This window comes from Pongo pygmaeus, chromosome 1 (genome assembly GCF_028885625.2).
Source record: "Pongo pygmaeus isolate AG05252 chromosome 1, NHGRI_mPonPyg2-v2.0_pri, whole genome shotgun sequence".
In the NCBI taxonomy this organism is placed as follows: domain Eukaryota; kingdom Metazoa; phylum Chordata; class Mammalia; order Primates; family Hominidae; genus Pongo; species Pongo pygmaeus.
In genome coordinates this window covers 24,491,938-24,517,621 of record NC_072373.2, presented here as the reverse complement: position 1 = coordinate 24,517,621, position 25,684 = coordinate 24,491,938, and the positions used below count along the sequence as shown (strand labels likewise).

Below are 25,684 nucleotides of genomic sequence, written 5' to 3'. Positions count from 1 at the left end.
TAGCATTAGGCACGAACTTTGATGGTTCTGTAGTTCCTTATCTGACTTTGGCTGAATAATCTATGTCAAAAGGTAGGCTTCTTTCCCAAAGCTGTTACTTAAGGCCATAAGAAGTAACTGATCCCACCATCCTTATAATTCATCTTTGGCAAGCATATAAGAGAAATGATGAAAACTAGTCATATCTATTCATAATCCCCACTGAGTTGCATTACTAAAACATAGGGATTGGGCATTATTCTTTAACACCATAGAGATGACATATAGGAATGGTGGTAGAGTTTTATCTACCAGGGATAAAACAATAAGTAAAAGCGTGTCACAAAGTAATTGAGCAGTTGGCATTAGGGCAGAGGAAAGAATGCTGAAGGAAATAATACCACCTACCCGTATACAGAAGGTATATACTCTTTATAACTGGCTAGAATCAGAGGAAAGTTGGAAATTTTCACTGATTATGAAAAACGTGAAACAGGATGATTTTAAAGTGCAAAGGGATATGTCATGAAGGTTAGACCATGAAGTTGCTGGTAAGTATATAAACCTGACTGGAATTAGGTCTTCAATATTTTTGATGTGCCTTTCAAAACATGCATTTAAAATTTCCATTTTAGACATATCAGGAATTATTTGCTATACTGGATACTAAAGAATAATTTGTTCATTTTAGATGTTTCAGTATGAAAATGAAATAAATGATATGTCAACCTCAGCAACTAATGAAGCTGCTCTTGAAAAAATGCTATTTAAGATTATTGATTTTTGGAACACTACTCCTTTGCATTTAGTTCTTCACCACACAGAGATTTACTCTATCTTCATAATTCCATCTATAGATGACATATCAGCTCAGTTAGAAGAGTCTCAAGTCATACTTGCAACAATTAAAGGATCTCCCCACATTGGGCCCATTAAGGTAAGTATTATGGCAAAGGAAAAATGTTTTCTTTTTCTGTAGTTTTATTTATTATTTCAATCTTTTGCAGTCTACAATTTGCCTTTGCATTGTATAAATCATTCATATACTTATATAAAAATTACATTGAATATTTACTAGTTTGAATACCAAAAATAGCTTTTTGTGGAAGCCTTAATGGTTCATGAGAAAATGTCAAAGTTTAATTTTGGCAGAAAAGATAAATTTAGATCATAGAAAAATATGACCTTATAACCATGACTTATCACCAGTGTACAGTGTTCCCTAATAGTCCCTCACTGTACAACCCTACATGTGGTAATATACCTAATAATTATTATTATTATTATTATTTTTTTTGAGACAGAGTCTCACTCCGTTGCCCAGGCTGGAGTGCAGTGGTGCCGTCTCGGCTCACTGCAAGCTCCCCCTCCTGGGTTCACGCCATTCTCCTGCCTCAGCCTCCCGAGTAGCTGGGACTACAGGTGCCTGCCACCACGCCCAGATAATTTTTTGTATTTTTTTAGTAGAGGCGGGGTTTCACTGTGTTAGCCAGGATGGTCTTGTCTCCTGACCTCATGATCTGCCCGCCTCGGCCTCCCAAAGTGCTGGGATTACAGGCGTGAGCCACCGCGCCTGGCCCCTAATAATTATTTTAAAATGTCAAGAAACTCAACATGACATGTAATAATATAGAGATAGTAAGTAGCAAAATTAACATAATCATATACACACACATATATATACATGCATCTATATAAATAGATGGGGAGAGAGAGAGTATATACACAACCAAGGGAACTCACATTATTTGTAATATTTAGGGAAAATGTCAGTTAATTGAAACTTTGAGGGAGAAAACTCAATAAATTACAGAAAAAAAAAACCAAATGGACTTTATTCTTTCATCACATGCAGTACAAAAAAAATGAACGGCAGAAAAACAGCAAAAAAGGCAGACAAAACAAAACACACCCACAATAGAAATTGAAAAGCAACTATCAGAATATACAGAAAATGTAATCTAACTTTTTTTAACTTAAAAGTAAGGAACGGGAGAAAATCACATTTCAAACCTGTCACAATTGGCTAGAGCCCTATGAAAATGAATATTTAAGCATTAAATGCCTTCATTAAAAATGAAAAGTGAATTTAATAAATGATAAATTAAGCACACTCAAGAAGCTGAAAAGAACACCACACACACACACACACACAAACACACACAGCCTTCTGCTTCTAAGCGAGATGGAGTATAAGGACCAGATTTACCATCTGTCTTAGTCCACTTAGTGTTGCCTTAACAATACCACACACTGGATGATTTATGAAGAAAAGAAATGTATTTGGCTTATGGTTCTGGAGGCCGGGAAGTCCAAGAGCATGGGGCTGGCATCTGGACAGGGCCTTTGTGCTACATTATTATCCTATGGTACAGGCAGAAGGGCAAGTGAAAGCACAAGATGGATAGAGAAAGGGGGCTGAATTCCCACAATAACTAATCCACCCCTGTGATCATGGCACTAATCTATTCGTTAGGGCAGAGCCCTCATGATCTAATAACCTCTTAAAGGCCCCACATGTCACCACTGTTACAATGGCAATTGAGTTTCAATATGGGTTTTGGAGGGGACATTCAAACCACAGCACCAGCTTGCCTGAAGTAGCCAAATCAGACTAGACAAAATATATGGAACAATGGTCTTCGGGACACTGGACATCAGGCGGTGAAGGACAAGGATCCCTGAGAGATGAGAAACAAACAAGGTAAGCCCTGTAATTCTACCAACTTATTTCCTTGAGTTTCCAGACCTTGGAGAAGGGAGATGGGGAGGAGTACAGGCAGAGCCTAGCAGACTTCTGATATGAGGAGATGATGTTGAAGGTCTGGAGAACCAATGGAGGCTACAGTATTTAGGATAAACCACCAGGAAAGATAAAGCTGCGGAGACAGGATCTTCATAGATTTGTGGCAGGCCCCTACACAAGCATTCAGCAGACCCAATCAATGATACGTGAAACTGCCAGAGGTCAGGGAAACAACTACTTGAGAAAATTAGAGGGAACAATGCGTGGTGCTCACACAAGGCTGGGAATAGTGCCTATATGCATGGTCAACAGAAAACCTCATAATTCATAAGCACTCAAAGAGTCTTGCCACAGTAATATGGAATAACTAGTCCTGAATTAAATGTTGCTCCTGTCCTCCCTAACAGATCTTAAAAGCAAGACCTAAAATGATGAAACTGTAAGTAATTTAACTGCACCCAGAACAAAGCTCAAGACTATAGGAATATAATAATATCCAGTACCCAATAAGATAAAATGTACAATTTCTAGAATGCCATCAAGGATTAGTAGACATGCAAAAAAGAACCAAAAATAGAACTCATGATGAAAACTTAACCAATGGAAATTGAATCTGAACTGACACAGTTATTAAAATAGAGAAAAGGACATTAAAATGGTTATAAATTTATTCCATATGTTAAAAAGTCAAGTAGAGAGGTAAAAATATAAAAAGGACCAAAATTAAACTTCTGGAGATGAAAACTACAATGTCTGAAGTGAAAAATACATTGGATGAAATTAACACAGATTAAACAGGACAGAAGAAAAGATTGGTGAATTTAAAAATATAACATTGGAAATGATTCCATATGAAACATAGGGAGAAAGAGAAATGTTAAAAATGAAAAGAGCATCAGTGAGCTGTGGGAAAGCTTCAGGCAACCTACTAGACAAATAATTGGAGTTCCCCAAGAGGAGGAGTGAGAGGGAGAAACAGAAAAAAATACTGAGAAAATAATGACCAGAAATTTTCCAAATGTTTTGAAAACCATAAAGACATAGATTTACACTCAATAAATTCTAAGCACAAGAAACATCATAATTTCTCAAAACCAGTGGGGAAAATAGACAAATGACCAATACTAGGAATAGAAGAGGTGACGTTACTACGGATTCTGAAGATATAAAAGGTAAACTGAAATATTAAAAACAACTTTTAAGTTAATAAATTTAAGTTACTTAGATGAAATGGACAAATTCCTTAAAATACGCAAATTACTAAAGCTTGCTCAAGAAGAAATGGATAACTGGAATAACCATAATATGTACTAAAGATATTTAATTGGTAGTTAAAAACAGTTTAAAACTTTCCTACAAGGAATAGTCTTGACCCAGATGGCTTGTGCTATTTCTTTTTAAGGAATTTAATTTCATTTAAGGAAAAAATAATACCGGTTATGCACCAACTTTTTCAGAAAAGTGTAGAGAAAGGAATCCTCCCTAACACATTCTATGAGGCCAGTATTACCCTGATACCAAAGCAAGACAAAGATATTATAAGAAAACAGGCTGGGTGTGATGGCTCATGCCTGTAATTCCAGCACTGTGGGAGGCCGAGGCGGGCGGATCACCTGAAGTCAGGAGTTTGAGACCAACCTGGCCAACATGGTGAAACCTTGTCTCTACTAAAAATACAAAAATTAGCTGGGTGTGGTGGCAGGTGCCTGTGATCCCAGCTACTTGGAAGGCTGAGGCAGGAGAATCGCTTGAACCCAGGAGGCAGAGGTTGCAGTGAGCCAAGATCGTGTCTTTGCCCTCCAGCCTGGGCAACAAGAGCAAAACTCCGTCAAAAAAAAAAAAAAAAAAAAAAAAAAAAGAAAGAGAGAGAAAGAAAAGAAAAGAAAAGAAAAAGAAAACAGATTTAGAAAGGAGATATTTAAAAAATTTTTAAAAACTAGAAATCAATAGCCCTCTTAAATATAGATGCAAACATTCTAAAAAAAATTTCCAAATCAAGTCCATCAATATATAGAGAATGTTGTATTATTAACAAGAGAGATTAATTTGAGAAATGCAAGGTTGGTTTAACATTCAAAAATCAATCTATAATTTGCCATATTAAACATAAACAGAAAAACCAGGTGATATTCTCAGTACATGTTAAAAAAAATTTTACAGAATTCAACATTCATTCCTGATTGAAATATCTCTCAACAAATTAAGAATAGAAGATAACATCCTGAATAAAGAACATCTATGAAAAACATATTGTCCTTAATGGTGAAAGACTGAACACTTTTCCCCTAAGATGAAATAAGGATGTTCTCCCTTACCAATTCTATTCTGCATTTTACTGGAGTTTCCAGCCAGTGTACTGAAGTAAGAAAGAGAAATAAAAGATGTCCAGATTGAAAAAGAAGAAGTAAAATATTATTTGTATTCAGATGACATGATTACCTATGTAAAAAAATCAAACAAAATTTACAAACTAAATAAAACTTATTTTAGCAAGTTTGCAGGATACGTGATTAGTATACAAAGTCAAATTCTTTGTGTATACTGGCATTGAGAAATAGCATAAAAATAAGATATATAAACCTGAGAAAAATGTATAAGATCTGCACAAAAAAAGCTTCAAAACCCTGCAGAGAGAAAGAAGACTTAAAAAAATGGAAGATACATTGTGTTCATCCATTGAAAGACCTAATAAAGATGTCAAATATCACCAAATGGATCTCTAGATTCAATATAATCCTAATCAGAATCCTAGCAGACTACTTGTAGAAATTGACAAGCTGATTCTACAATTCTTGTGGAAATGTAAAGGTCCTAGAATAGTGTAAACAATTTTACAAAAGAAGAACAAAGTTGGAGGATTAAAACTACCTATTCAGAGGCTCATTATAAGGCCACAGTTATCAAAACAGTATTTTTTGGTTTAAAGATAGACAAGAAAGAGAGAGTACAGAAATAGACCCACATGCATATGGACAACTGATTTTCAACAAATATGCAAAGATAATTCAGAGAAAAAACAGCCAATTTTTAAAGGAATTGTGCTAGCATAATTGAACAATCATATGCAAAACAAACAAAAAACCCTTAAGCCACATCTTACAACATACACAACATTTAACACATAAAAGGATTATGGACCTAAATGCAAAACCTAAAACTATAAAACTTTGAGAAAAACATAAGAGATATTTTTGTGACCTTGCTTTAGGCAGATTTCTTCAATATGGCGCCAAAAGCACTATCCATAGAAGGAAAATTTATGTATTAGATTTCATCAAAATTAAAAATTTATGCTCCTATAAAGACACTTTTAAGTGAATAAAAATATAAACCAGAAACTGGGAGAAAATATTTGTAAAGCATACATCTGATAAAGGACTTGTATCCAGAATATATAAAGAACTCTCAAAATTCAGTGATAAGAAAACAAAACAATCCTGTAAAGAGATGGGCAAAATATTAAAATAGAGACTTTACCAAAGTGGATATATGAATGGAAAAGAAACACATTAAAAGATGCTTAACTGCATTAGGGAGATGGTACTATCATGAGATACCACTACACGCCTTAAGAAATGACTAATGAAAGATCATCCCAAGTGTTGGTGTGGATGTTCAGGAATTAGAACTCTCACACACTGCTGTACAGAATGTAAAATGTTACAAGCACTTAAAAAGTTAAAAATACATCTGTCTTATGATCCAGTTATTTCACTCCTAGATATTTACCCAAGAGAAAGGAAAGCTAGGTTTATAGAAAGACTTGTAAATGGAATGTTCATAACAGCTTTATTAGTAACAGTAAAAACTGGAAACAGCCCAAGTGTACAACAGGTAAGTGATAAGCATTATCATACATGTATACATATACTTTAGAATACTACTTAGCATTAAAAAGGAAATTAAAAATAACCAAAAAAGATTAAGAGTGAACAAAACCTTCAAGAAATATAGGATTATGTAAAGAAATCAAATCTATGATTCATTGGTGTTCCTGAGAGGGAGAGAAAGAAAACAACTTAGAAAACATATTTCAGTATATTGTTCATGAAAATTTCTTCAACTTTACTAGAGGCCAACACTCAAATTCAGGAAACACAGAGAACCCCTGTGAGATACAATACAAGATGACCATTTCCAAGACACATAATCGTCAGATTCTCCAAGTTGGAAAAAAGAAAAAATAAAGGCAGCTAGAGAGAAGGGGCAGCTCTACAAAGGAAACCCTATCAGGTTAAGAGCAGACCTTTCAGTAGAAACCCTACAAGCCAAAAGAGATTGAGGCCTATATTCAGAATTCTTACAAAATAGAAATTCCAACCAATATTTGCATATCCAGCCAAATTAGATTTCATAAGCAAAGGAGAAATAAGATCATTTTCAGACAAGCAAATGCTGAGGGAATTTGTTACCACTAAACCTGCCTTAAAAGAGGTCCTGAAGGGAGTGCTAAATAAGAAAAGGAAAGACTACTACTGATCATTAAAATACACACTTAAATACATAGACCATTGCCACTATAAAGCAACTACACAATCAAGTCTGAATAATACCCAGCTAACAACACAATGACAGAATCAAATGTACACATATCACTACTAACCTTGAATGTAAACAGTCTACCCCTATTAAAAGGCAAAGAGTGGTAAGTTGGATAAATAAGACCCAATAACGTACTGTCTTCAAGAGACCCATCTTAACTGCAATGACATTATAGGGTCAAAGAAAAGGATGGAGAAAAATCTACCAAGAAAACAGTAAACAAAAAAGCAGGGGTTGGTATTCTAATTTCAGACAAAAGCAACTTTTAAAACCAACAAAGATCAAAAAAGACAAAGAAGGGCTTTACATAATGGTAAAGGGTTCAATTCAACAGGAAGACCTAACTATTCTAAATATATGTGCACCCAACACAGGAGCACCCAGATTTATAAAGCAAGTTCTTAAAGACCTAGGAAGAGACTTAGATATTGACACAATAATAGTGAGAGAATTCAATGCCCTGCTGACAGTATTAGATTATTGAGGCAGAAAATTAACAAAGATATTCAGGACCTGAACTTTGCACTTGATCAAATGGACCTAATAGAAATCTGCAGAACTTTTCACCCCAAAACAACAGAATCTTCTCATATGTACATGGCACATAAAACAATTCTCAGCAAATTTAAAATAGTTAAATCATACCAACCACACTCAGTCCACAGTGCAATAAAAATAGAAATCAATACTAAGAAAATTTCTCAAAACCATACAATTACGTGGAAATTGAATAACCTGATCCTGAATGACTATTGGGTAAATAATGAAATTAAGAGAGAAATCATCTGATCTTTGACAAACCTGAGAAAAACAAGCAATGGGGAAAGGATTCCCTATTTAATAAATGGTGCTGGGAAAACTGGCTAGCCATATGTAGAAAGCTGAAACTGGATCCCTTCCTTACACCTTATACAAAAATGAATTCAAGATGGATTAAAGACTTAAACGTTAGATCTAAAACCATAAAAACCCTAGAAGAAAACCTAGGCATTACCATTCAGGACATAGGCATGGGCAAGGACTTCATGTCTAAAACACCAAAAGCAATGGCAACAAAAGCCAAAATTGACAAATGGGATCTAATTAAACTAAAGAGCTTCTGCACAGCAAAAGAAACTACCATCAGAGTGAACAGGCAACATACAGAATGGGAGAAAATTTTCACAACCTACTCATCTGACAAAGGGCTAATATCCAGAATCTACAATGAACTCCAACAAATTTACAAGAAAAAAACAAACAACCCCATCAAAAAGTGGGCGGAGGACATGAACAGACACTTCTCAAAAGAAGACATTTATGCAGCCAAAAAAACACATGAAAAAATGCTCACCATCACTGGCCATCGGAGAAATGCAAATCAAAACCACAGTGAGATACCATCTCACACCAGTTAGAATGGCGATCATTAAAAAGTCAGGAAACAACAGGTGCTAGAGAGGATGTGGAGAAATAGGAACACTTTTACACTGTTGGTGGGGCTGTAAACTAGTTCAACCATTGTGGAAGTCAGTGTGACGATTCCTCAGGGATCTAGAACTAGAAATACCATTTGACCCAGCCATCCCATTACTGGGTATATACCCAAAGGACTATAAATCATGCTGCTGTAAAGACACATGCACACGTATGTTTATTGTGGCACTATTCACAATAGCAGACTTGGAACTAACCCAGATGTCCAACAACCATAGACTGGATTAAGAAAATGTGGCACATATACACCATGGAATACTATGCAGCCATAAAAAATGATGAGTTCACGTCCTTTGTAAGGACATGGATGAAACTGGAAATCATCATTCTCAGTAAACTATCGTAAGGACAAAAAACCAAACACCGCATGTTCTCACTCATAGGTGGGAATTGAACAATAAGAACACATGGACACAGGAAGGGGAACATCACACTCTGGGGACTGTTGTGGGGTGGGGGGAGGGGGGAGGGATAGCATTAGGAGATATACCTAATGCTAAATGACGAGTTAATGGGTGCAGCACACCAGCATGGCACATGTATACATATGTAACTAACCTGCACATTGTGTACATGTACCCTAAAACTTAAAGTATAATAATAATAAAATAAAATTTAAGAAAAGAAATTCTTTGAAACTAATGAGAACAAATATACAACATACCAGAATCTCTGGGATACAGCTAATGTAGTGTTAACAGGGAAGTTTATAGCACTAAACTCCCACATGAAAAAGAAAGAGCTCAAATTAACAACCTAACAACACAACTAGAGGAATTAGAGAAACAAGAGCAAACCAACCCCAAAGCTAGGAGAAGATAATAAATGACCAAAACCAGAGCTGAACTGAAGGAAATTGAGATGTGGAAAGCCATCCAAAAGACTGAGTTGAGGAGTTGGTAATTTGAAAAAATTAAGATACATAGACGTCTAGCTACAATCATAAGAAAAAATAGAGAAGATCCAAATAAACACAATTATAAATGACAAAGGGGACATTACCACTGATCTGACAGAAATAGAAGAAACCTTTAGATACTACTATGAACACCGCTATGCACACAGACTGGAAACACTAGAAGAAAGATGAATTTCTGGGTGCATACAACCTCCAAAGACTGATCCAGGAAGAAATTGAATAATTGAACAGACCAGTAATGAGTTCCAAAATTGAATCTGTAATAAAAAGCTCAAGAATAGATCACAGCCAAATTCTACCACATGTATAAAGGAGCTGGTACCATTCCTACTGAAATGATTCCGAAAAGTTCAGGAGGAGGGACTCCTCCCTGACTCATTCTGTGATGCCAGAATCATCCTGATACCAAAACCTGGCAGAACACAATGAAAAAATACTTCAGGCCAATATCCTTGACAAACATGCACATAAAAATACTAGCAAACTGAACCCAGCAGCACATCAAAAAATCTAAGCCACTCTGATGAAGCAGACTTTATCCTGGGATGCAAAGTTGGTTCAGCATACACAAATGAATAAATGTGATTCATTACATAAACAGAACTAAAAACAAAAATCACATGATTATCTCAATAGATGCAGAAAAAGCTTTCGATAAAATTCAACATTCCTTTATGTTAAAAACCCTCAACAAGCTAGGCTTTCAAGGAACATACTACAAAATGATAAAAGCCATATATGACAAACCCACAGCCAACATCATACTGTATAAGCAAAAGCTGGAAGCATTCCCCTTGAAGACTAGAAGAAAAGGATGCTATCTCTCATCACTCCTATTCAACATGGTGCTAGAAGTTCTAGCCAGGGCAATTAGGGAAGAGAAAGAAATGAAAGACATCCAAATAGGAAAAAAGGAAGTCAAATTGTCTCTGTTTGTAGACCATGTGATTCTATACCTAGAAAATGCCACAATTTCTGCACAAAAGCTCCTAGATCTGATAAACAACTTCAGCAAAGTTTCAGGATACAAAATTAATGTACAAAAATCAGTAGCATTTCTATACACCAACAACATCCAACCTGAGAGCCAAATCAAGAATGCAGTCCCATTCACAATAGTCACAAAAAGAATATGATACCAGGAATACAGCAAACCAGGAAAGTGAAACATCTTTACAAGAATTACAAAGCATTGCTCAAAGAAATCAGAGATGACACAAAAGAGGAAACCATTCCATGCTCATGGATAGGAAGAATCAATATTACTAAAATGGCCATACTGCCCAAAGCGTTTTACAGATTCAGTGCTGTTCTTATCATGCTACCAGTGACATTCTTCACAGAATTAGAAAAATGTTTTAAAATTCATATGGAACCAAAAAAGAGCCCAAATAGCCAAGTCAATACTAAGCAAAAGAACAAAGCTGGAGGCATTACATCACCTAACTTCAAACTATACTTCAAGGCTATAGTAACCACAACAGCATGGTACTGGTACAAAAGCAGACACATAGAACAGTGAACAGAATAGAGAGCCCAGAAATAAAGCCGCATACCTACGACCATCTGATCTTTGACAAAGTTAACAAAAACAAGGCATAGGGGAAGAATTTTATATTCTATGGAATAAGTGGAATAACTGGCTAGCCATATGCAGAAGATTGAAACTGGAACCCTTCCTTTCGGCATATACAAAAATCAACTAAACATGGATTAAAGACTTAACTGTAAAACCTAAATCTGTAAAAGCCCCGGAAAATAACCTAGGAAATACCATTTCCTAGGAAATAACCTAGGAAATACCATTTCCTAGGAAATAACCTAGGAAATACCATTTCCTAGGAAATAACCTAGGAAATACCATTTCCTAGGAAATAACCTAGGAAATACCATTTCCTAGGAAATAACCTAGGAAATACCATTTCCTAGGAAATAACCTAGGAAATACCATTCTAGGGGCCAAGGCAAAGATTTCATAACAAAGTCACCAAAAGCAGTTGCAATACAAACAAAAATTGACAAATGGGACCTAATTAAACTAGAGAGCTTCTGCACAGCAAAAAAAAAAAAAAAAAACAAAAAACAAAAAAAAACAAAAAACACAACACTATCAACAGAGTAAACAGACAACCTATAGCATGGGAGAAAATTTTTGCAAACTATGCATCTGATGAAGGTATAATATCCAGAATCTATAAGGAACTTAAACACATTTACAGGCCAAAAAAACCAAACAACAACCCCATTAAAAAGTGGGTAAAGGACACGAACAAACACTTTTCAAAAGAAGACATACACATGGCCAACAAGCATATGAAAAATTTCTCATCACTAATCATGAGAGAAATACAAATCAAAACCATAATAAGATACCGTCTCACACCAGTCAGAATGGCCATTATTAAAAGGTCAAAAAATAACAGATGCCGGTGAGGTTGCAGAGAAAAGGGAATACTTATACATTGCTGATGGGGATGTAAATTAGTGTGGTGATTTCTCCAAGTACCTAAAACAGAACTACCATTCAACCTAGCAATCCCATTATTGAGTATGTACCCAAAGGAATATAAAATTGTTCTATCATAAAGACACATGCACGCTTATGTTCATCACAGCACTATTCACAATAGCAAAGACGTGGAATTAACCTAAATGCCCATCAACAGTAGACTGGATAAAGAAAATGTGGTACATATACCCCAAGGGATACTATGCAGCCATAAAAGAAGAATGAGATCATATTCTTTGTAACATCTTGGATGGAGATGGAGGTCATTTTCCTAAGCAAACTAAGACAGGAACAGTAAACCAAATATCACATGTTCTCACTCATAAATGGGAGCTAAACATTGAGTATACATGGACACGAAGAATGGAACAACAGACACTGGGGCCTACTTGAAGGTGGAGGGTGGGAGAAGGGTGAGGATTAAAAAGCTACCTATTGTGTGCTATGTTATTACCTGGGTAACAAAATAATCTGTATACCAAATCCCCGTGACATGCAATTTACTTGTATAACCTGTACATGTACTCCTGAACCTAAAAGTTATACAGAAAAAGGGAATGAACTATTGATATGTGTAACAATATGGATCAATCTCAAAATAATTATGCTAAGTGAAAGAAGTCAGAGCAAAGCGAATACATGTTGTATGATCCTGTTTATATAAAATTCTGGAAAATACAAACTATAGTTTCAGAAAGTAGATCAGTGGTTGCCTGGTGTTAGGGTAGGCAGGGATAGGAGGAAGGAATTCCAACAGGACACAAAGAATGCTTTCAGGGTAATGGATATGTTTGTTATCTTGATTGTAGTGATCATTTCACAGGTAGAAGAACATGTTAAAATTCATAAAATTGTATACTTTAATTATTTATTTTTGAGATGGAGTCTTGCTTTGTCACCCAGGCTGGAGTGCCGTGGTGCAGTCTCCGCCCACTGCAAACTCCACCTCCTGGGTTCAGGCATTTCGCCTGCCTCTGCCTCCCGAGTATCTGGGATTACCAGCACCCGCCACCATGCCTGGCTAATTTGTTGTTGTTATTGTTGTTGTTGTTGTATTTTTAGTAGAGACGGGGTTTCACCATGTTGGCCAGGCTGGTCTCAAACTCCTGACCTCAAGTGACCTGCGCACCTCAGCCTCCCAGAGTGCTGGGATTACAGATGTGAGCCACCGTGCCCGGCCAAAATTGTATACTTTAAATATGTGCAGTTTCTTGTGTATCAGTGATACCTTAATAAAGCTATTGAAATATAAAATAAAGTTAAAAAGTAAGAAATATGGAGGTAAGTACCAGAAGTCAAATATAAATGAGTTATAAATGGTTCCCCATGAGGAGCCAGAGAGTTAGGGGATGGGCAAGTCCACTGGTTTGCAAATAAGCCTTTTAGTATTAATTTATTTTTGACCATTTTCCTATTACTTTAATAAACATAGCAGTTGGAAAAAGACATTATAGGCATACAATGGAATTTCCTGAAATCATTAAAATACTGAAGAAAACGTATAAGTACTGACATAAAACCTCTCTAGAAGACATTATTTGTTATGAAATGCAAGTTATAAAACAATGTATATAATATGGTTGTATTTATATTTATGTAATACATTCAGGATATTATATGTGCATCTATATGTGAAATTATGCTTAAAGAAAGGACTGAAGTAATATGCATATCACATTCCTGGTTATGTTTCGTCTGTGATAAGAAGTAGGAAATAAGTGTTGAGTGCTAGACATTCATGTTAATTTCTACATATGTATGTGTGTTACTCAAATCTTTTACAAAAAGATTTGCATGTTGTATAATAAATATGACAGAAAATGGATGAACAGGACATCTTAAACCTCTCCTAAAACTAAATATAATTAGATCTGTATTCATTTATGTGACCTTCTATTAATTATTTTCTGTATGTCAATGACTGATAATCACCTTTGATCTGTTTCTGTTATGTAACTCTTAAAGAATAATTTTATATATTTAGATTTGTATGTGTGTATGTTTTTATCATTGTAGGATCTTGTGAATGAATGGGATCAAAACTTGACTCTCTTTTCTTACACCCTTGAGGAATGGATGAATTGTCAAAGAAATTGGCTTTACCTTGAACCAGTCTTTCATTCTTCAGAAATACGAAGGTAAAATACCTAAAATATACCATATACAGGTTAAAAATACATTGTGAGTAATTTATTTTCTTTAATTTTTGAGAAATCATTTCTTCAATGAACAAACTATCCTATCCTACCTACAGACATAGGAGTATAATTTGCTGAATCATTATTATTTTTCTTTCATAAGAGATTATAAGCATCATTTCTGTAAGCCTTATTACTTGACTATTGGTATAAAAATATAAAGAGCTTTAGAAAGAAGTGTTAATACATCATTATTGGCTGGGCATGTTCACTCATGCCTGTAATCTCAGCATTTTGGGAGGCCGAGGCAGGTGGATCACTTGAGGGCAGGAGTTCAAGACCAGCCTGGCCAACATGGTAAAACCCTGTCTTTACTAAACATAAAAAAATCAGGTGGGCATGGTGGTGGGCATCTGCAATCCCAGCTATTCAGGAGGCTGAGGCAGGAGAATCACTTGAACTTGGGAGGTAGAGGATGCACTAAGCCAAGATTGTGCCACTGCACTCCAGCCTGGGTGACAGAGCGAGACTCTGTATAAAAAAAAAAAGTGTCAAATACATCATTATAATCCCAGAACTACAATATTATGTGTCTCTTTCATTCTGGAATATTAATGTGGTTTTGATGTGAATAATAAACATGTTTTTAGTAGCATTCATACATTAATAAGAATTTCTTAGGCTGAGTGTGATGGCTCATGCCTGTAATCCCAACACTTTGGGAGGCCAAGATCACCTGAGCACAGGAATTTGAGGACATCTTGGACAACGTAGGGAAACCCATGTCTTAAAAACAAACAAACAAACAAAACAGCCAGGTTTGTTAGCACATGCCTGTGGTCCCACCCAGCTACTTGGGAGGTCGAGGTGAGAGGATGGCTTGGATCCAGAAGGCCATGGCTGCAATGAGCCGTGACTGCACGATGGCACTCCAGCCAGATCCATACCACAGAGAGAGACTGTTTCAAGAAAACAAACAAACAAACAAAAAAAACAATTTATTACTATTACTTTGAGCCAGATGGAAGAATAGAGGGCCTGGGCAGTTGTTAAAAATTCTACCTTTAAAGAACAGCATACCATTCAAATTCATTGACCTCTAACTTTGTAAAGTGATTGGTCTTAAGGGTACTCAAGTTGAGACAAATAAATTAGGCAGAATTTAAACTATTGACAGCAAATCATACAAGCTAGTTTAGGAGCCATTCCGAAATAAGGTAGGAAAACATTGGGTGTGTATTTGAAAGGCCTATTATAGCAATGGAAAATCTTGAATAATATGTCAAGTATTTTGTATTTTATTTTGGAGACAAAGGGAAGCCGTTAGAAGATTGCAAAAGGGAACTGTTTAAATTTGAGTATTGCTTTGTGAGGAACAATATCCATTTTGTTATACATGTATATTTCTTATCATATGAATGCTTGGGATTATTCTATTTGATTGATCAGTAGTTATTCTGAAAGTTCTCAAAGGTGAAACCACATATCTAAGGTGTATGTCCTTATGGATACAACAACTTTGACCCTTAAGTTTAAACTTTAATACTACCTTTTACTAAAGATTAGAATTCCAGGCAAGAGAGTTCAAAGTGTCACTAAATGGTTCCTTTATAGGATTTTCTGAAGTTGAAAAAGATGTTTTCAACTATGGATTCTGAAGGCATCTATCTAATAGGTCTAAAGAAAAGAAAAAGTGTGTCTATAGTGGATCTGCCTGTGAGTAATGGAGCAGGATGATGAGCCCTGATACCAGGGAGAAAGCATGAAGAAGAAGAATGGGACAAGAGATTCATTAAAGGGGCAGACTCTCTAATGGGAATATGTGAGAGTATAGAATGCAGTGCCATTTACCAGAGCTCCAAACTAACTATGAGGGCTGTGCTAGGACATCCCAGAGATATTGGAAGGGTGCTTAAGAGAAAGTGAGACTGAAGTCTCCTCCTTGATAGGATTTTTGTTGAGCTACAGAAAACTTTTAGGTCCATCAGGCAAGATAGAGAATGAGATAATAGTGGAAGGGTTCTTGGGAAATCTTGACATGTATTTCCCTAGAGTGTAGGGACATTAGAAACTAGCACTTGCCTCGTCTCTGGAGAATTCTAAAGCAGCCTTTAATAACAGGGCAAGGAAGAAGTGCAGGAATACATGGTTATCTTAGACCAGTGGTTTTCAACCAGAGGTGATTTTTTGACCTCTGGGGGACATTTCACAAAGTCTGGAAACATTTTTACTTGTCACAACTGAGGGGATACTACTGGCATCTAGTGGGTATAGGCCAGGATATTGTTAAACATTCTACAATGCACCAGAACCTCTCCCTACCCCCAGCCCCCCACACCAACCAGAATTATGTAGTCCAAAATGTCAACAGTGCAGAAACTGAGAAATGCTGACAGACATAGCAGGGGTTTCCAAGCTAGAGCCATCTTGAAAGATCTCCACCCAAAAATGGCAGAACAAGGGAATCCCAGAAGTATACTACTTAGAGCAGGAGCTTGAGGAATGGTTGTAAGAGGTCAGCTGGCAAGAGCCAATGAATGGTGCAATATAGAGGTTCCTGTTGGGGTACTCTGAAATCTCCAGCAATATACTTTATGGATACCTGCCATGACAGAGAGCATGTAAGAGGCAAAAGAGGATTCAAAGTAACACTAGCTGAGTGAAGAAAAAAAGTCCCTCTAAATTCCTCCCCTCTTCAACTTCAGACCCAAGAGGAGTTTGAATCAGGTTGAGGCTAGGGTGGGAGAGGGGTGGGAAATATAGGTGAACAGAAAAAAAAGAAAGAATGCAACTATATAATTATAGAAAATATTTCTCTCATTCAATTCCAACAACAACAGAAACAAAACTAAAATTAATATATTAATGGCTTATCACATCACATGTGGGTTTTGCTTCCCTTTTCCAAAGGAAGAAAATAATAATAATATTCTGTAAAGGAAAATTTATGTACCAAGGCTGACATGGCCCTTACATTTTCTTATCCTCTAAGATGAGATAACCATTAATAGAGCTTCAGTGTTTTTATACATACCTCTATACTCTTGCTTCTAAGCTGAATGCCCTCTCTGTCTTCTATTCACATCAAAGCTCTACTCCTTTAAAACACAGATTAAATAATGTCTTCTCCAAGAAGCTCTTGACGATCCCATTTCTGCTCTAGGGTGTCAGTAACCCTTTGTTTTATTACATTTCTTAGGACACAGATTATTTCTACTTACCTTATGTAGAATTTCTATATATCTGTCTTCCACTGTATACTAAGTATAATCTTGTTAAATGATGGTTGTTGTGTCTAATTTATCCATTTCTTACCATGTACATCACTTGTACATAATAGGCACTTAAAAAGTATCTTTGATGATTTATCAAGAAAATTTAACATCAAATGTTTTATAACTCAAACAGTATTCCGTGGCAATGCATTACATTATAGATTTTAATTATAGTGCCTTCAAAAAAATAAAATGACATCTAATTTTGTTTTAAAGGCAACTCCCAGCAGAAACAGAACTTTTCTCTCAAGTGATTTCCATGTGGAAAAAAATAATGTTAAAAATACAAAACAAACAGAATGCTTTGCAGATAACCACTTCTGCAGGAGTCCTTGAAATTCTGCAAAATTGTAATATACATCTTGAACATATAAAGAAAAGCCTTGAGGTAAAACTATAGCAATTGTAAAGCGGTGAATCATTTAACAAAAGTGAAGTAAAAGTTACATAATGTAATCTACTGCAGAAGCTAATTCTAGTGCAGATTTTCTTTATTCTAGCTGCCAACAATTTTTTAAACTCTCACTACCTATAGAGTTAATAAAAATATTATTATCAAAAGGAAAACTGTATGGACTAATCTAAATGACCATTGGTAAATTATCAAACTTTTGAGTGCCCAGGTTCCCTTACCTTTTATTTTTTAAAAGAGATATCCTATCTTTTTTTAAATATAAGACATTACTTCCTTCAGGAGGTTAATACTTTTTAAAAATATTGTTAGTTTTTAATTTTTGTAGATACATAGTAGGTGTATATATTTATGGAGTACATGAGATGTTTTAATGCAGGCATACAATATAAAATAATCACATCAAGGTAAACGGGGTATCCATAGCCTCAAGCACTTACGCTTTGTGTTAAAAATTATCCAATGTTAATCTTTTAGTTATTTTTAAATATAAAATTAAATCATGGTTAGGTATGGTCACCCCATTCAGCTATCAAATACTAGACCTTATTCATTCTGTTTTTTGTACCCATTAACCACTTCTTCTTCTCTCTCCCTCATTCTCTCCACTACTCCTCCTATCCTCTGGTTATTATCCTTCTACTGTCTATCTCCATGATTTCAGTTGCTTCAAATGTTACCTCCCACAAATAAATGAGAACATATGAAGTTTGTGTTTTTGTGCCTGGCTTTTTTTACTTAACATAATGACCTCCAGTTCCATCCATGTTGTTGCAGATGACAAGAGCTCATTCTTTTTTATGGCCGAATAGTACTCCATTTTGTATATATATCACATTTTCTTTATCCATTCATCTGTTTACAGACACTTCGGATGCTTCCAAATTTTGGTTATTGTGAATAGTGCTTCAATAAACACAGAGTGCAGATATGTCTTCAATATACTGATTTCCTTTCTTTTGGGTATATACCTAACAGTGGAATTGCTGAATCTTTTTTTTTTAATACTTTAAGTTTTAGGGTACATGTGCACAACATGCAGGTTAGTTACATATGTATACATGTGCCATGTTGGTGTGCTGCACCCATTAACTCATCATTTAACATTAGGTATATCTCCTAATGCTATCCCTTCCGCCTCCCCCCACCCCACAACAGACCCAGTGTGTGATGTTCCCCTTCCTGTGTCCATGTGTTCTCATTGTTCACTTCCCACCTATGAGTGAGAACATGCGGTGTTTGGTTTTCTGTCCTTGCGATAGTTTGCTGAGAATGATGGTTTCCAGCTTCATCCATGTGCCCACAAAGTACATGAACTCATCATTTTTTATGGCTGCATAGTATTCCATGGTGTATATGTGCCACATTTTCTTAATCCAGTGTATCATTGTTGGACATTTGGGTTGGTTCCAAGTCTTTGCTATTGTGAATAGTGCCGCAATAAACATATGTGTGCATGTGTCTTTATAGCAGCATGATTTATAATCCTTTGGGTATATACCCAGTAATGGGATGGCTGGGTCAAATGGTATTTCTACTTCTAGATCCCTGAGGAATCACCACACTCACTTCCAGAATGATTAAACTAGTTTACAGTCCCACTAACAGTGTAAAAGTGTTCCTATTTCTCCACATCCTCTCCAGCACCTGTTGTTTCCTGACTTTTTAATGATTGCCATTCTAACTGGTGTGAGATGGGATCTCATTGTGGTTTTGATTTGCATTTCTCTGATGGCCAGTGATGATGAGCATTTTTTCATGTGTCTTTGGCTGCATAAATGTCTTCTTTTGAGAAGTGTCTGTTCATATCCTTCGCCCACTTTTTGATGGAGTTGTTTGTTTTTTTCTTGTAAATTTGTTGGAGTTCATTGTAGATTCTGGATATTAGCCCTTTGTCAGATGAGTAGATTGCAAAAATTTTCTCCCATTCTGTAGGTTGCCTGTTCACTCTGATGGTATTTCTTTTGCTATGCAAAGCTCTTTAGTTTAATTAGATCCCATTTGTCAATTTTGGCTTTTGTTGCCATTGCTTTTGGTGTTTTAGACATGAAGTCCTTGCCCATGCCTATGTCCTGAATGGTATTGCCTAGGTTTTCTTCTAGGGTTTTTATGGTTTTAGGGCTAACATTTAAGTCTTTAATCCATCTTGAATTCATTTTTGTATAAGGTGTAAGAAAGGGATCCAGTTTCAGCTTTCTACATATGGCCAGCCAGTTTTCCCAGCACCATTTATTAAACAGGGAATCCTTTCCCCATTTCTTCTTTTTGTCAGGTTTGTCAAAGATCAGATAGTTGTAGATATGCGACATTATTTCTGAGGCCTCTGTTCTGTTCCATTGGCCTATATCTCTGTTTTGGTGCCAGTACCATGCTGTTTTGGTTACTGTAGCCTAGTAGTATAGTTTGAAGTCAGGTAGTGTGATGCCTCCAGCTTTGTTCTTTCGGCTTAGGATTGACTTGGCAATGTGGGCTCTTTTTTGGTTCCATATGAACTTTAAAGTAGTTTTTTCCAATTCTGTGAAGAAAGTCACTGGTAGCTTGATGGGGATGGCATTGAATCTGTAAATTACCTTGGGCAGTATGGTATGGCCATTTGCACGATATTGATTCTTTCTACCCATGAGCATGGAATGTTCTTCCATTTGTTTGTATCCTCTTTTATTTCATTGAGCAGTGGTTTGTAGTTCTCCTTGAAGAGGTCCTTCACGTCCCTTGTAAGTTTGATTCCTAAGTATTTTATTCTCTTTGAAGCAATTGTGAATGGGAGTTCACTCATGATTTGGCTCTCTGTTTGTCTGTTATTGGTGTATAAGAATGCTTGTGATTTTTGCCCATCGATTTTGTATCCTGAGACTTGGCTGAAGTTGCCTATCAGCTTAAGGAGATTTTGGGCTGAGACGATGGGGTTTTCTAGATATACAATCATGTCATCTACAAACAGGGACAATTTGACTTCCTCTTTTCCTAATTGAATACCCTTTATTTCCTTCTCCTGCCTAATTGCCCTGGCCGGAACTTCCAACACTATGTTGGATAGGAGTGGTGAGGGAGGGCATCCCTGTCTTTTGCCACTTTTCAAAGGGAATGCTTCCAGTTTTTGCCCATTCAGTATGATATTGGCTGTGGGTTTGTCATAGATAGCTCTTATTATTTTGAGATACGTCCCATCAATACCTAATTTATTGAGAGTTTTTAGCATGAAGCGTTGTTGAATTTTGTCAAAGGCCTTTTCTGCATCTGTTGAGATAATCATTTGGTTTTTGTCATTGGTTCTGTTTATATGCTGGATTACATTTATTGATTTGTGTATGTTGAACCAGCCTTGCATCCCAGGGATGAAGCCCACTTGATCATGGTGGATAAGCTTTTTGATGTGCTGCTGGATTTGGTTTGCCAGTATTTTATTGAGGATTTTTGCATCGATGTTCATCAGGGATATTGGTCTAAAATTCTCTTTTTTTGTTGTGTCTCTGCCAGGCTTTGGTATCAGGATGATGCTGGCCTCATAAAATGAGTTAGGGAGGATTCCCTCTTTTTCTATTGTTTGGAATAGCTTCAGAAGGAATGGTACCAGCTCTTCCTTGCACCTCTGGTAGAATTCGGCTGTGAATCCATCTGGTCCTGGACTTTTTTTGGTTGGTAAGCTATTAATTATTGCCTCAATTTCAGAGCCTGTTATTGGTCTATTCAGGGATCCAACTTCTTCCTGGTTTAGTCTTGGGAAGGTGTATGTGTTGAGGAATTTATCCATTTCTTCTAGATTTTCTAGTTTATTTGCATAGAGGTGTTGATAGTATTCTCTGATGGTAGTTTGTATTTCTGTGGGATTGGTTGTGATGTCCCCTTTATCATTTTGTATTGTGTCTATTTGATTCTTCTCTTTTTCTTCTTTTTTTTTTTTTTTTTCAATTTCATCATATATTTGTAAAAATGCAAATCAATACCATAAGGAAATATGACTACACATCCATTAGGATAGCTAAACTTTAAAACATTATCTAATATGATATGACAAAGTATGGAACAATCAACATTTTTGTATGTTTTTGGTGGGGATATAAACTGGTACAACGCCTTTGGAAAACTGTTTGGCAATATCTACTGTATTGGAACACATATACATTCTTTTTTTTTTTTTTTTTTTTTTTTTTTTTTTTTTTTTGCCAGTCTGGGTTTTTTTATTTTGTTTTCTTACTTTAAAAGATGGAGACAGGGTCTCGCCATGTTGCCCATGCTGGTCTCCAACTCCTGGGTTCAAGCGATCCTCCTGCCTCGGCCTCCCAAAGGTATGGGGTTACAGGCGTGGGCCACCACACCTGGCCACAGCCAGTCTGTTTTCAAAGATGGTCTTTGGGTTAATGAGAATTCTCTCCCTGCTTACTCACCAGGCAGTGTGGCTTTCTCAATCCAGGGAGGCTGGGCATGGGGAGATGGGATTTGTTTGCTCAGTTTGGACTCACATTTTTTGCACTTTGATTTAATAGGCTCATAAAATATCAAAAGTTTAAGGGAGCTTAGAGTTCATGTGGCCCACACCTGGCTGATCAGAATCTCTAGGGGAAGTTTTTTTGAAATGGCAGATCTCTACATTCTGAGATCCTGATTCAGTAACTCCAGAGTTGGAGCCTGCGTTTTTCTTTTTCTTTTGTAGAGGCGAAGTCTTACTCTGTTGCCCTGGCTGGAGTGCAGTGTTGCTATCACAGTTCACCTCAGCCTTGAATTCCTGGGCCCAAGCGATCCTCCTGCCTCAGCCTTCCAAGTAGCTGGGACTGCAGGTGTGCACTGCTGTGTTGGGCTAATTTTAAATTTTTTTTTTTCTTTTATTATTATTATTATTATTATTATAATTATTATACTTTAGGGTTTATTGCCGCATTATTCACAATAGCAAAGACTTGGAACCAACCCAAATGTCCAACAATGATAGACTGGATTAAGAAAATGTGGCACATATACACCATGGAATACTATGCAGCCATAAAAAATGATGAGTTCACGTCCTTTGTAGGGACATGGATGAAATTGGAAATCATCATTCTCAGTAAACTATCGCAAGAACAAAAAACCAAACAGCGCATATTCTCACTCATAGGTGGGAATTGAACAATGAGAACACATGGACACAGGAAGGGGAACATCACACTTCGGGGACTGTTGTGGGGTGGGGGGAGGGGGGAGGGGTAGCATTGGGAGATATACCTAATGCTAGATGACAAGTTGGTGGGTGCAGCGCACCAGCATGGCACGTGTATACATATGTAACTTGCCTGCACATTGTGCACATGTATCTTTTTCTTCTTTATTAGTCTTGCTAGCAGTGTATCAATTTTGTTGATCTTTTCAAAAAACCTGGATTCATTGATTTTTTGAAGGGTGTTTTGTGTCTCTATTTCCTTCTGTTCTGCTGTGATCTTAGTTATTTCTTGCCTTCTGCAAGCTTTTGAATGTGTTTGCTCTTGCTCCTCTAGTTCTTTTAATTGTGATGTTAGGGTGTCAATTTTCGATCTTTTTTGCTTTCACTTATGGGCATTGAGTGCTATAAATTTCCCTCTACACACTGCTTTGAATGTGTCCCAGAGATTCTGGTATGTTGTGTCTTTGTTCTCATTGGTTTCAAAGAACATCATTATTTCTGCCTTCATTTCGTTATGTACCCAGTAGTCATTCAAGAGCAGGTTGTTCAGTTTCCGTGTAGTTGAGCAGTTTTGAGTGAGTTTCTTAATCCTGAATTCTAGTTTGATTGCAGTGTGGTCTGAGAGACAGTTTGTTATAATTTCCGTTCTTTTACATTTGCTGAGGAGTGCTTTACTTCCAACTATGTGGTCAATTTTGGAATAAGTGCGGTGTAGTGCTGAGAAGAATGTATATTCTGTTGATTTGTGGTGGAGAGTTCTGTAGATGTCTATTAGGTCCGCTTGGTGCAGAGCTGAGTTCAATTCCTGGATATCCTTGTTAACTTTCTGTCTTGTTGATCTGTCTAATGTTGACAGTGGGGTGCTAAAGTCTCCAGTATTACTGTGTGGGAGTCTAAGTCTCTTTGTAGGTCCTAAAGACTTGTTTTCTGAATCTGGGTGCTCCTGTATTGGGTGCATATATATTTAGGATAGTTAGCTCTTCTTGTTGAATTGATCCATTTACCATTATGTAATGGCCTTCTTTGTCTCCTTTGATCTTTGTTGGTTTAAAGTCTGTTTTATCGGAGACTAGGATTGCAACCCTTGCCTTTTTTTGTTTTCCATTTGCTTGGTAGATCTTCCTCCATCCCTTTATTTTGAGACTATGTGTGTCTCTGCATATGAGATGGGTTTCCTGAATACAGCACACTGATGGGTCTTGACTCTTTATCCAATTTCCCAGTCTGTGTCTTTTAATTGGAGCATTTAGCCCATTTACATTTCAGGTTACCATTGTTATGTGTGAATTTCATCCTGTCATTATGATGTTAGCTGGTTATTTTGCTCATTAGTTGATGCAGTTTCTTCCTAGCCTCAATGGTCTTTACAATTTGGCATGTTTTTGCAGTGGCTGGTACCAGTTGTTCCTTTCCATGTTTAGTGCTACCTTCAGGAGCTCTTGTAGGGCAGGCCTGGTGGTGACAAAATCTCTCAGCATTTGCTTGTCTGTAAAGGATTTTATTTCTCCTTCACTTATGGAGCTTAGTTTGGCTGGATATGAAATTCTGGGTTGAAAATTCTTTTCTTTAAGAATGTTGAATATTGGCCCCCACTCTCTTCTGGCTTTCAGAGTTTCTGCCAAGAGATCAGCTGTTAGTGTGATGGGCTTCCCTTTGTGGGTAACCCGACCTTTCTCTCTGGCTGCCCTTAACATTTTTTCCTTCGTGTCAACTTTGGTGAATCTGACAATTATGTGTCTTGGAGTTGCTCTTCTCAAGGAGTATCTTTGTGGCGTTCTCTGTATTTCCTGAATTTGAATGTTGGCCTGCCTTGCTAGATTGGGGAAGTTCTCCTGGATAATATCCTGCAGAGTGTTTTCCAACTTGTTTCCATTCTCCCCGTCACTTTCAGGTTACATCAATCAGATGTAGATTTGGTCTTTTCACATAGTCTCATGTTTCTTGGAGGCTTTGTTGGTTTCTTTTTATTCTTTTTTCTCTAAACTTTTCTTCTCACTTCATTTCATTCACTTGATCTTCCATTGCTGATACCCTTTCTTCATCGGCTTGATCAATGAAGTTGATCAAATCGGCTGCTGAGGCTTGTGCATTTGTTACGTAGTTCTCGTGCCTTGGTTTTCAGCTCCATCATGTCCTTTAAGGACTTCTCTGTGTTGGTTATTCTAGTTAGCCATTTGTCTAATTTTTTGTCAAGGTTTTTAACTTCTTTGCCATGGGTTCAAACTTCCTCCTTTAGCTCAGAGTAGTTTGATCGTCTGAAGCCTTCTCTCAACTCGTCAAAGTCATTCTCCATCCAGCTTTGTTCCATTGCTGGGGAGGAGCTGCGTTCCTTTGGAGGAGGAGAGGCGCTCTGATTTTTAGAGTTTCCAGTTTTTCTGCTCTGTTTTTTCCCCGTCTTTGTGGTTTTATCTACCTTTGGTCTTTGATGATGGTGACGTACAGATGGGGTTTTGGTGTGGATGTCCTTTCTGTTTGTTAGTTTTCCTTCTAACAGTCAGGACCCTCAGCTGCAGGTCTGTTGGAGTTTGCTGGACGTCCACTCCAGACCCTGTTT

The 25,684-nt window shown here is 36.8% G+C and overlaps 1 protein-coding gene across 2 annotated transcripts in view; it reads left to right on the top strand.

Moving 5' to 3' along the window:
• Positions 1–25,684, top strand: part of DNAH14 (dynein axonemal heavy chain 14) — a 510,612-nt gene that overhangs the window by 158,193 nt on the left and 326,735 nt on the right. For both annotated transcript variants that reach the window (XM_063672417.1, XM_054474368.2), the window contains exons 21-23: positions 671–916; positions 14,188–14,309; positions 17,801–17,972. In XM_063672417.1, coding sequence (XP_063528487.1) covers positions 671–916; positions 14,188–14,309; positions 17,801–17,972 — 540 coding nt within the window. The remainder of the gene's footprint in view (positions 1–670; positions 917–14,187; positions 14,310–17,800; positions 17,973–25,684) is intronic.